Genomic DNA, 13,145 nt, shown 5'->3' with positions numbered 1-13,145 from the left:
TCAACTACGTCACAAGAAAAATTAAATAAATTAACAATTTTGTCCATTCAAAATGATTTAGTGGATAAGTTGGATTATACAAGTTTGATTAACAAATTTGTAGTTAAAATTGTGAAAATTGTGATGTTCAACACTACTAGAAAAGGGAGTTTTAGCCACGGAACCTTTTGCGACGGTTTGAAAACCGTCGCAAAAATCATGTTTTTGCCATGGCAAATGAAGCCGTCGTCGCTTTAATTTTTTTACGACGGAAAATCTAAGACTGGCAAAAAATAGTATTATATGCGACGGTTTGTTACCCGTCATTTTTTTTTCTTGTTTTAATTTTTTGCAACGCATTTTATTCATCCGTCGCAAAATGTCATATTTTTGCCCTCCCTCTTTTCCCCCTCTTCCCTACACCCTCTTCCCTATCCTTTCGGTTCTCTGATCAGAAAAGGAAAAAAAATACGTATCATGAAATAAATATCATGAAAAACTTCATGAAACTAATCTAAGGGTGAATGCATAACATACAATAAAGCACTACAAACACTATAATCTAATCTAAGGGTAGAGAATCTTCATGAAAACTTTTCATGACATTGTTTTCATGATAGCTAGCATTATTGAAAAAAAAACATCCATCTTCTCCCAGTCGTCTCTCTCTCTCGCATCCCCAACACCTCCAACGTCGGAAGAGTTCCAGGTAACCCTCCTCTCCTTTTCTTTCCTCTCACACAGATCCTAACAATCTCTCTGTCTCTCCCTCTCTCGCTTTCGCGTTACCCTCACGGACTACTTGTAGCAGCAGCGGCGTCGACTTCTCACTTCGGACACAGCCCACACATATTTTATAGTTCTCTGTTATCCATAACAAAAACTCATCCCTACAATCCTCTCTCTCCCTCTACGTCTCTCTCTGTCTCTGTTCGTCTTTCTCTCTCTACGGTTTCTCTTCCCTCTGTTACTGCCTAAATTATTCATCTCTCCCTCTCTAGGGTTTCGCAACTTCAAAGTAAACCATGGCGACTGCTTTAGGTTTGTTTTTGTTTTCCTGGAAAAGATAAGCTTATTTTTTACTTTCTCCAACATGTTAAATTTAATTTTTCATTTGTACAAACCTCTTAACAATTCATTGATTTCAAATATATAACATTGGCTGAGGATGATACATCATGTTATTCAATAACTGATTGTTATCCTGACACAAACAAGATGCCAAGATAGCATCTAAATTATTAGCACATCACACTTTTTTATTCTTGCCCTGTGTTCCTTCTTGTAGTTGGTAATTTCTAATACTTTTGAATTTGTTCCTCTTGTGTACATGTGCAATGCAGGTGATCTGGTTGAAGCTGTTGTCCCTTTTATGGGTGAATCTATGAGTGATGGAACTCTTGCAAAATTCTTGAAGAGTAATAAGATTCATATTTCTTTCCCAAATTCTACCATGTAAATGTCTATTCTCTATGAATTTAAGTGCTTGATGGTGTTTTGTATTTGATATTTGGGAGCAGATCCTGGTGACAAGGTAGAAGTTCATGAACCAATTGCTCAAATTGAAACAGATAAGGTACTTGTTGTAATACAACATGATAATGTTGTAATTTAAGCTTCTAAAGTTCTTAACACGACTTATGCTTTCAATATTTGGATTGTCTATCTTCCACCAGGTGACAATTGATGTTGCAAGTCTTGAAGCAGGTGTAATCCAAAAGGTTGAATATCATTATTTTGGATTTGTTATCATTATTTTTATACAAGTTCACTACACTTCTCCCTATCTTTCCTTTGGAATGGTTCTGATTCTGAATTTGTATGTAAATTATTGATAGTATGTAGCCACGGAAAGGGATACTGTGGAGCCAGGTACCAAGATTGCTGTCATTTCAAAGTCTGGTGAAGGTGTTGCCCATGTTGCTCCATTTGAGAAGACAACAGACAAAGCTGTTTCTCAGCCACCTCCTGTTGAACTAAGTGAAGAGGATAAGAAAAGCCTAAAGTTGAAAGCACTCAGCCTAAGTTTATTTCTACTACTCCCCCTAAACGCTCTACTACAGAACCCCAACTTCCCTCTAAAGAAAGGGAAAGACGCGTAAGTCGCATAGTTCCATTTCTATACTCATACAGCAAAATACTTTTTACTAGAAAGTAGAAATGCATTAATCTAATTTTATGTTCTTGTGAATGTTTCAAAGAAAATATGCATCATCCTACTTGAATATAAAATTTGAGTTTATAATGATTATAGGTTCTTATGACAAGGCTCAAAAAACGAGTTGCGATCCGCTTAAAAGATTCTCAAAACACATTTGCATTGCTGACAACATTTAATGAAGTTGATATGTAAGTGTAAATCCATATTTGTAGTACTTTGCTAGTTTATGATGGTGGCTTATGCCAGACTTCGTCAAATCTGTGGACTAGATTAGAGACTCCTTTTAATTCAGGTTTATCATTTGATGTTGCTTAAACAGAGTTGACTGACCAAGTTCAGTGTTCAGTTTATAATAAAAAAAAATATCACACTGCAATTAATAGATCTGGTTAAATCTAGCTAATGCAGGTTGGTTCTTGGTTTGGGAAGTCCAATGCTAACATTTCTAAAATTTCCGATTATATCTTTAGTTTTCTGCGTTAATGACCTGCATGGGTAAGTTAAAACAGAATGTTGACCATTGAATGCATGTGATTCTATACGCTTTAAAGAGTATTAGAACATCTTAGGTTTTCTTCTAGGTTGGATTCATTGGTACAAATTATCAATCATATTTGGTTAAAAATTTAAGGCCACAAAAGCATTGGCCACTTTGGTCTGCTCTACCCAAGTTATCAACCTGGGAATCAATAGAGATCCTTGGCTAGTGGTTTATTGCTCATTTCACAAATCTAAGACCAGATTGAGATGCATGAAGAACCTAACAAAACCAATGAAGAGTTCAGCATTTAAGTTACCAAGTTGTCTTAAAGACATTGTTGACATGACATGGTTGACATTCAACCAATTTGCTTTGCATAGCTTGACATGGTTGACATGACACTTTTGTGAACATAGTTTTGTTATTATTTTCCCTGTTGATTTGCTGCTTCTTGTAGGACTAATTTGATGAAACTCCGATCTGACTACAAGGATTCCTTTGTTGAAAAGCATGGAGTCAAGCTGGGACTTATGTCTAGATTTGTGAAGGTAGGTAGTAAGTCTATGGCTTAATATTGATATTATTGAACATGGTCATAGATGTGCTCTCACATGTATGCTCATGCATCTGGCACATGCGCATGAGCATTCATTTGTTTTTTCTGTGTTTATAGTTCAATTTGAAGATATTTATGAATTCTTTTGTAAATTTCAGGCTGCTGTTAGTGGTCTCCAAAATCAATCTATTATCAATGCTGTAATTGATGGGGATGATATCATATATAGAGACTATATAGCTATCAGTATAGCTGTTGGTACTCCAAAGGTTTGAGAAATTTTCTTTGTGGAACTATCTCTTGAAAATTAGAATAGCGTACCTTTCTGTTTCAACTTACACAATATTGAGCATGCAGAACTATCTCTTGAAAAATTAATCTTAAAGGAATATTGGGTTTGTGAAATTCACCTTCTGCTGTTAGTTTGATGAATTGAAGTTGTATTTACTTTATACAACAGAGAACTCTGGTTTCTTCTTTTTCTTCCAAATACTTTTTTCCCTCTACTGATTACTGTCTTCGTCCCATTTTGTTTGTCCACCTTTCCCTTTTAATCTGTCCCAAAATGTTTGTCCACTTTCTATTTTGAGATACGGAATTATGTTAGGTTTCCAAAACTATCCCTATGAATCATTATAAATACATATTAAAATTGAAGTAAAAGGGCAATGGTGAGAAAAACATTTCAAAATTTGAATTAAAATGTAATGATTGCAGGTCTCCTTAATAAGTTGATGTTTTCCCTAATTTTTTCTTTTGTCCTTTTGAGATATACATATAAGTCGATTCTTACCTATCAAATTAATTGATTTCTTTGGTATTTATGATTGTATGAACTTTCGATTTCATCATTTAATCTATTGGAATTGTTCAATTCTGCAGTTTTTTTGGTTCCTTCTCTTGATTATCTCTGTATATTTTTGGGTATTTGTTTTGAGTAACTCAAAAGTCAGCTCCTTCTACTAATTCAAATTAGTTTTTCCTTTGCTCTCCTCTGTCAGTGTTGGTGGTTAAAACATTTTTTTTTTCTTTTCTTTTTGGGTAAAAATTAAGGATCTCTTTAATTGAATAATTGAATGTGGTGTGTGGAAATATTGTGTAATGCATGCTTAACTGTTGGAAAGTGGATTACTACTGCTTGGAAGCTTAGAATCACCATGGGATTTGCTCCTTCCTATAATTCCCCCTTTTGGAATTGGAATTTGGAGCTTTATTATAAAAACTGAGGCTTATAATTCTGGGAATTTCAAAGATGCCTTAAAAAGGGCCTCTGTATATTATAAACTTCAAAAGGCTCAAAAGAAAGAGCATTGACCCACAACTTTAAGCCATCACTCTCTTCATAAAGCAGAGTTATCAACCATATCAGAATTACATTTTCTTATTTATTTATTTGTAGAAATAAATATCAAATGTTTTACATTTTCTGTAAGCTTAAAATTAATTATATTGTAAATGAATTTTTTTTTTTTTTTTTGGGTTTCTTTTTGCAGATGCAACCCTTTTGAGTATGTGATGATATCTTCACATATCGATATTAGAGTTTACAATCTTATTTATTTATTTATTTGTAGAAATAAATATAAAATGTTTTACATTTTCTGTAAGCTTGTAATTAATTATGTTGTAAATGATGATTTTTTTTTTCTTTTTGCAGATGCAACCCTTTTGAGCACGTGATGATATCTTCGCATATCGATATTGGAGCTTACTATTGATATCAAAACAAGCTACAATATGTTTTTTTTTTTTTATTTGTATTGTCGATACTAAAAATTTGAGTTCTTAAATATCAAAAATTATTAGTTTTGTTGGAAGTTGTTTTATATATTTTTGTAAAGAATATTTGGTTGACAATTGTTACAGGGTACATATATATTATTTTTGGTATATGATTTTGTGAATGTGAATTTAGATGTGGATGTGCATGCGGATGTGGATCTATTGTATTTTAGAAAATATTAATAATTTGTACATGGAATGAATTAATAAAATATGATTTTATGAAAACAATTTTATTGTGACAATAATAAACCATCGCTAATATAATCATTATTTCCTTACATTTTATTAGCAACGAGTTAACCTGTCACATGTACATATTAGTTCCAATATTTTGCGACGGTTTAAATCGTCACAAATACGCTATTAATTTAATTCTACTTTTTTGGTGACGTTTTAAACCGTCAGTAATAATACTTTTTGCGACGTCAAATACCATCTTTGGCGACGGCAATCAACTTCGTCACTAAAAATGAAGTTTTTTCTCTTTTTTTTTTCTGTCAGGTTAAACCGTCACAAAAACCATTGATTAGCCATCGCTAAAAGAAAGCGACGTTTTGTAACCGTCGCAAATACTTTTTGTCACACCCCCTTCCGCCACCCCCCATTTCCCGTAGCTACTCCGTCGCAAAAAGTCATTTGCAATGCTATGTGAACCTTTTGGGACGTTTAAGACCGTCGCAAAAGCTCCGTTTTTTAGTAGTGCAAGTAATATTTTATTATAGTTTGTTCACATTTTATTTAGTACTAAAGATTATTTGATCATTTTTTTTTTATTGTAAACTTTGTTATATATTTAAATAAATTTTAATAGTCATATATGAAAGTAATCTTTTTGTTAACATTGAAAAATAATTAAAAATATGGATATATAATCTTTTGATCACAAATATAAATATATATATATATATACATATATATATATATATATATATTTGTATTAGATTTAGCTTTTGGATGTGATTTCTTATTTCAGTTTTAGTTTGATTTCTTATTTATATTTTATATAAATATGTATATAAAATACACACACACACATATATATATATATATACATATATTTATATTTATATATTTATATAAACTAATCAAGCTAAATCTAATAAATCTTAGTATTATATTTCAGTTTTAGTTTATCTTATTTTTAGTATTATTAGTGTTGTTTCCTTCTTCATGTTCTTTATATTTCTGCTTCCATCCCTTTTGGTATCAGAGCCAAGTTATGTTGAGATCTCTTGCTTACTGCTTTGCTACTTCTATTGAGTCAACTCTATTTTCTGTCTGTTAATCTGTTTCCAGTCATCTTAATTTGTCAAAATTATATCTGTGTTTTCCACTTTGTTACTAGCCACCCAATCTTCGTCCCTGTCCTTGGTCAGTCCTTTGGTTAGGCAGTATAGGATTTTAGGGGTCCTCCGAAATGGGTATGTGTGAAAGCATAGTATGTGAAAACATGATAAATTTAGACAATGCATTAAGATTCCTGTAAAACAGTTTAATTAAAGAAAAATGAGTCGATTATTTAGAAGTAACTCTTCAGTCAGCTCTAGGTCAACAACTTTGCCCTCAATACCTAATCAAGGATTAGAATTTAGATAATTTCAAAACCAATAATGTTTCTCCTAATGCATTTGAACATGAATCTGATGAACCTACTAACCCTGATAATCTTTTATTTGATAATCGATCACATCAATCTCAATCTCATAATCATGAAGATAATAGATTAAATCTCCTTAATAAAATTCATATTCAAAAATGGTATTCTAAAATTAAAATAGTTATTAGTAATTTTGAATTAGATGTTATCGCTTAAATTGATACTGGTGCCGATCTTAATTGTATTCAAGAAGGATTACTCCCTACTAAATATTATGAAAAATGTCGTGAAAAATTAACTTCTGCTAATGGTAGTAAAATGCATATTAAATATAAAATACCTAAAGTTCATATATGTCAAAATAATGTTTGCTTTAAAACTTCCTTTGTTTTGGTTAAAAATATGACTGATAAAGTTATCTTAGGAACACCATTTATATTTTTACTATACCCATTTACCACCTCTAGTGCAGGAATAACTACTCATGTTTTAGGGTAACCTGTTACTTTTAAATTCTTATCTCCTCCTGAAATATTAGAATTAAAACAATTAAAAGATTGTTCTATTTCTCAAACGATTAATCGATTAACTCGTCATTTAAGATATCTTAAAGAAGAAATTAATTACAAAAGAATTGATCAACAATTAACTAATCCAATTATTATTTCTCAAATTAATGAATTTAAATTAAAATTAGAAACTACCGTTTGTTCTACTTTACCCACTGCATTTTAGCATAGGAAAAAATATGTAGTCACATTACCATATATTAAGAATTTTCATGAAAGTCAAATTCCTACTAAATCTAGACCTATTCAAATGAATCATGAATTACTTGAAATGTGTAAAAAAGAAATAAATGAACTATTAAAAAATTGAATAATTAGTCCAAGTAAATCACCTTGGTCATGTCCTGCTTTTTATGTAAATAAAAATGCTGAATTAGAACGAGGTGTCCCTCGCTTAGTCATCAATTATAAACCATTAAATAAAAGTTTTAGAATAGATTCGATATCCTATTCCTAATAAAAAAGATTTAATTAAAAAATAACAGTTCAGAAGATGGTTCAGACAGTTCAAGCTCTTCTGAAGGTTCAACTACTTAAAATCCATATGGACCCGAGTTCCAAGATGCTTAGGACCCATATGCTTAATTCAGTCATTGGATTCTATATAGCTATAATTATCAGCTTCAATCAATACTCGTCTTTTGAGAAAAGCTGCTGGTATATATATCTCTATTGATTCCCTCAGTCACATGCCTTCAAGCAATGAATAGTAAAAAAGTCAAGCTGTTATTTTTAGTAAATTTGATTTAAAAAGTGGTTTTTGGCAAATACAAATTCATCCTCAAGATAGATATAAAACTGCTTTTACTACACCTTTTGGTCATTATGAATGGAATGTCATGCCATTTGGGTCAAAAAATGCTCCTAGTGAATTTCAAAATATAATGAATGATATTTTCAATCCATTTAGTCATTTTTCCATAGTTTATATAGATGATATTCTTATTTTTTCAAAATCAATTAGTGAACACTGGAAACATCTTACTGCATTCTTTTATACCATTAAGAGTCATGGTCTAGTCATTTCTGCTCCTAAGATTAGATTGTTTCAAACCAAAGTCAGATTTTTAGGTTATGATATTCACCAGAATACTATTTTACCTATTAGTCGTTCCATTAAATCAGGAATGGAATTTTGACAACCAGGTATATATTCAATAGTAAAATCGAAAATACTTAAAATAGATTGCCAACGGGCAAAAAATTTGCTTACTAGCAAGATTTTGAACATCTTTTTCTAAAACATATTTAGCAGATTTGCAATCAACACGAAATAAAAATTGTTGATTTAAAATATCATCTTGAAATTTACTGATACATAAAACAGTAGATAAAATTTCTTTTTTAATAGTACTATAATTCTTTTGTGCTTTATTCCAGACACCAGAATGATAACGAACAATTTGTTCAGATGACTGAGGAGTAATTTGCTGGAGAAGGATGCCGCCATAACCGATATCAGAGGCATCAGTTTGAATAATTTTGAATGAATTTTCAGTAGGAATACCAAGACAAGGAAGAGACTTGACATATTGTTTAACCTGTTTAACAATAGTAGTGTGAGTAGAAGACCAAGGAGGAGGATTGTCTTTCAACCGATCAAACAGGGGTTGACAAGTTTTCCTAAGGTCTTTGTAAAATTCAACAATATAATTCAGCGATCCTAAAAAACGTTGTAGCTAAGTTTTATCTAAGATTTCATCAGGGAATTTAGACGCAAATTCAATGGAACGACTAATAGGTAAAATAGTATTCTGATGAATATCATAACGTAAAAATCTGACTTTGGTTTGAAACAATCTAATCTTAGGAGCAGAAATGACTAGACCATGACTCTTAATGGTATAAAAGAATGCAGTAAGATGTTTCTAGTGTTCACTAATTGATTTTGAAAAAATAAGAATATCATCTATATAAACTATGGAAAAATGTCTAAATGGATTGAAAATATCATTCATTATATTTTGAAATTCACTAGGAGCATTTTTTAACCCAAATGGCATGACATTCCATTCATAGTGACCAAAAGGTGTAGTAAAAGCAGTTTTATATCTATCTTGAGGATGAATTTGTATTTGCCAAAAACCACTTTTTAAATCAAATTTACTAAAAATAACAGCTTGACTAAGTCTTTTAATTAAATCTTTTTTATTAGGAATAGGATATCGAATCCATTCTAAAACTTTATTTGATGGTTTATAATTGATGACTAAGCGAGGGACACCTCGTTCTAATTCAGCATTTTTATTTACATAAAAAGCAGGACATGACCAAGGTGATTTACTTGGACTAATTATTCAATTTTTTAATAGTTCATTTATTTCTTTTTTACACATTTCAAGTAATTCATGATTCATTCGAATAGGTCTAGATTTAGTAGGAATTTGACTTTCATGAAAATTCTTAATATATGGTAATGTAACTACATGTTTTTTCCTATGCCAAAATGCAGTAGGTAAAGTAGAACAAACGATAGTTTCTAATTTTAATTTAAATTCATTAATTTGAGAAATAATAACTGGATTAGTTAATTGTTGATCAATTCTTTTGTAATTAATTTCTTCTTTAAGATATCTTAAATGACGAGTTAATCGATTAATCGTTTGAGAAATAGAACAATCTTTTAATTGTTTTAATTCTAATATTTCAGGAGGAGATAAGAATTTAAAAGTAACAGGTTGCCCTAAAACATGAGTAGTTATTCCTTCACTAGAGGTGGTAAATGGGTATAGTAAAAATTTAAATGGTGTTCCTAAGATAACTTTATCAGTCATATTTTTAACCAAAATAAAGGAAGTTTTAAAGCAAACATTATTTTGGCATATATGAACTTTAGGTATTTTATATTTAATATGCATTTTACTACCATTAGCAGAAGTTAATTTTTCACGACATTTTTCATTATATTTAGTAGGGAGTAATCCTTCTTGAATACAATTAAGATCGGCACCAGTATCAATTAAAGCGATAACATCTAATTCAAAATTACTAATAACTATTTTAATTTTAGAATACCATTTTTGAATATGAATTTTATTAAGGAGATTTAATCTATTATCTTCATGATTATGAGATTGAGATTGATGTGATCGATTATCAAATAAAAGATTATCAGGGTTAGTAGGTTCATCAGATTCATGTTCAGATTCATTAGGAGAAACATTATTGGTTTTGAAATTATCTAAATTTTTATTAAGTTTTAATGTAATAATTTCATCTTCTAAATGTTGATCTTTATTTTGTAAGTCTTTAATGGTTTGTTTAATCTGATTAATTTCTTGTTGTAAATCTTGTAAGGTAACTTCTTTGTATTTATTTTTAAATCTTTCTAAGGTTTTAGATAGACTAATAATAGGCTTATCAAACTTAGGTTTATGATTAGTATTGATTAACAAAGATTTTAATTTATCAGTATATTTCTTTTTTAATTCAGAATCTTCAAGTCTACTAATTAATTCAATAAGAGCAGTTTCTTTTTGATTTTGTTTAGTAAAAACAGTAATTTGTTTAACAGGTTTACAACAGACATCATTGCATCCTAATTCTATATTATTATCAGAATCTTCACTAGGTGAATTGTAATTAGATGAAGTATTAGAATTATCAGGAGAGGAATTGCTAACAGATTGATTTAATTGAAAGATTTCAAATAATTGGTTTTTTGATTCATCATTAATTTGAAGTTGATTAACTTTATCTTTTAATTTCTGTTTTTCTTTACATTTATTAGAATAATGACCTTTTTTATCACAGTTGTAACAAGTAATATCTTTATTAGATTTAGCTTTTGGATGTGATTTCTTGTAATATTTCTTTTTAGGTTTACTATAGAATTTATCATTTGATTTAGAAGGTGAATAATTCTTTTTATACTTGTTTGAATATTTGTAATGGGAATTACTATGTTTTTTGTGTTTTCCTACGGGAAGGTGCAACAGGAGGTAAACCATATTGTTCACAAAAGTTACCTAATTCATATTTAGCCTTATGTTTATCTTTAGTAGCTTTGTGACTGAGTTTAAGATCAATACACATTTTTAATCCTTCTTTTTGAATAGTGCTAATGATATCACCATAAGTTAAAGTGTCATATTCAATGATACCAATAGGTTGACTAAGAATATCTCTAATTTTGTGAGCAAACAAACTAGGTAATCCGTTAATAAATTTTTCTTTCCAAAAAGATTTAGTACAATCTTCTCTTAACATAACTCTAGAGGTAAATACATCTTTATACCATCTAAAATCACTTAATTTTGGACAAGTAAGGTTACTAAGTTGATCATGTATGCGAGAATATATATTAGTAGGAGTACCTATGAAATGTCTAACTATGGTATAGATTAATGTGTTAACACCATCAGGTTTGTAATAGCCAATAGTTTCATCAAAGATTGACAAATCATTTTCATCTTTTTGATTAGCATGTAAGATTGATTCTTTTTGATCTTCAGTAAGGTATTTTTCCCACCAAGATTTGAGCATACCAGTAAAACCGGAAGTAATTAAAGAAGTAATTTTAGGTTGAGAGTAATCAGGGTAGTTAGTAAGATAACTATTTGCAACCATAGATAAGTGATTTAATTTTTGAAGTATTTGATCTTCATTAAGACCATCAATATTCCATTCATATAATTTTTTAGCAGATACAGAAAATTGATTAGAAAGATTAGTTTCTTCATATTGGAGGTCAGGTGGAGTAGGTCGAGAATACTAATTTTTAGTAAGAGTAGTCGGTTGAGGTTTAGGATAGTGGAGTTTATTAAGATGAGAATATTGAAATTGTTGAGCTAATTGATCAATTTCATTATCAGTTGTATCAGTTTCTGATTGAGTAGAAGTCTTGTCTAAAGGTTGGTTTAGGACAGTAAGACCTTTTTCCTTAGATGGTGAAGCTTGTTCCGAAGTAGTTAATTTAGTGAATAGTTGTTTTATAGCTTTAACAGTAGAAGTATCTTGAGTGACTAAACTATTTCTTTTAGAACGATTACTGGGTAACTTAATCAAAGGTTGATCTAAAGATTGTTTAGTGGATGTAGTGTTAGCAGAATAATCATCTAAATTAGTTTCTAGTTTATCTAATTGTTTACCAATTGTTTTTAAACATTGATTAGTATAATTATTTTGTTCAATAACTTTTTTAATTTCAGGGTCAGTGCCAGGCAACTTAAAAGGAGAGGCTGGGACTTCAGATCCTTGATGTTCAATAATAATATTAGATAAAGGAGGATGACTAGAGCTAACAGAAGTATTTGAAGAAGTTTTCCATTTATGTTTTGTGATTGTATTACCCTTTTTGTAATAGTTGTCTAAATATTCAAAGAAAGGAATTTCCATACTATATTCAATCATAAAATCATACCATTTTTTAGTAAGTTTAGATTGTTGAGTAGAATCATATTTAGCACGATAAGCATGTCTTTTAGTCCTATTTTCTTTAGATTTAAATTCGACATGTAATTTATCAAGATCAGGAACAAAAGATTTACTAATTGTCATTAATTGAGGATTGATTTGAGGTATTACTTCGAAATCAGTTTGAGTAGGAGAATTATTTGATTCAGTATCTTCTTCACAGAAATGTGTATGAGTAGAAATATAAATATAAATATATATATACATATATATATATTTGTATTTTGGAGAACTTAAACAGTTTTTGATAAAAGAAACTACATATGTGTGTTGGGTGCAATAGGAGTTTAAGCTTTATTTTGGGTGTTGTGTTTATGTTCGTTGATTTATTGCTAGCAAACACTACAACAAAAAGCAAATTTTGCGACTAAAACTAGATTTTTCGTCGCTGAAAGTAGTAGAATTGGCGACTAATTTTAGTCGCCAAAATTGATCACTTTTGCCGACTAAAAGAGTTTAGTCGCCGAATATAAGGGTTTTAGCGACCAAAAGTCAGTTTAATCGCGGAATATAAGGGTTTTAGTGACTAAAGGGTTTTTAGTAGCCAAAAGTGAGAGTTTTTGGCGATTAAAATAATTTAATAGCCAAAAGTATAGGTTTTG

The 13,145-nt window shown here is 30.1% G+C and overlaps 1 protein-coding gene across 1 annotated transcript; it reads left to right on the top strand.

The window, feature by feature from the left end:
• Positions 1 to 861: 861 nt before the first annotated feature.
• LOC114261644 (dihydrolipoyllysine-residue succinyltransferase component of 2-oxoglutarate dehydrogenase complex 1, mitochondrial) lies at positions 862 to 5,081 on the top strand. The gene is given in 10 exon segments (XM_028201934.2): positions 862 to 1,020; positions 1,323 to 1,397; positions 1,500 to 1,555; positions 1,656 to 1,700; positions 1,818 to 1,970; positions 1,973 to 2,077; positions 2,234 to 2,328; positions 3,079 to 3,169; positions 3,336 to 3,446; positions 4,835 to 5,081. Coding segments are annotated over 10 exon segments (762 nt in total). The 5' UTR covers positions 862 to 1,004; the 3' UTR covers positions 4,850 to 5,081.
• Positions 5,082 to 13,145: the final 8,064 nt, after the last annotated feature.

The sequence above is a fragment of the Camellia sinensis genome, chromosome 9, assembly GCF_055761805.1.
Source record: "Camellia sinensis isolate YWXY chromosome 9, ASM5576180v1, whole genome shotgun sequence".
NCBI lineage: Eukaryota > Viridiplantae > Streptophyta > Magnoliopsida > Ericales > Theaceae > Camellia > Camellia sinensis.
This window is presented reverse-complemented; position numbering and strand designations above follow the sequence as displayed.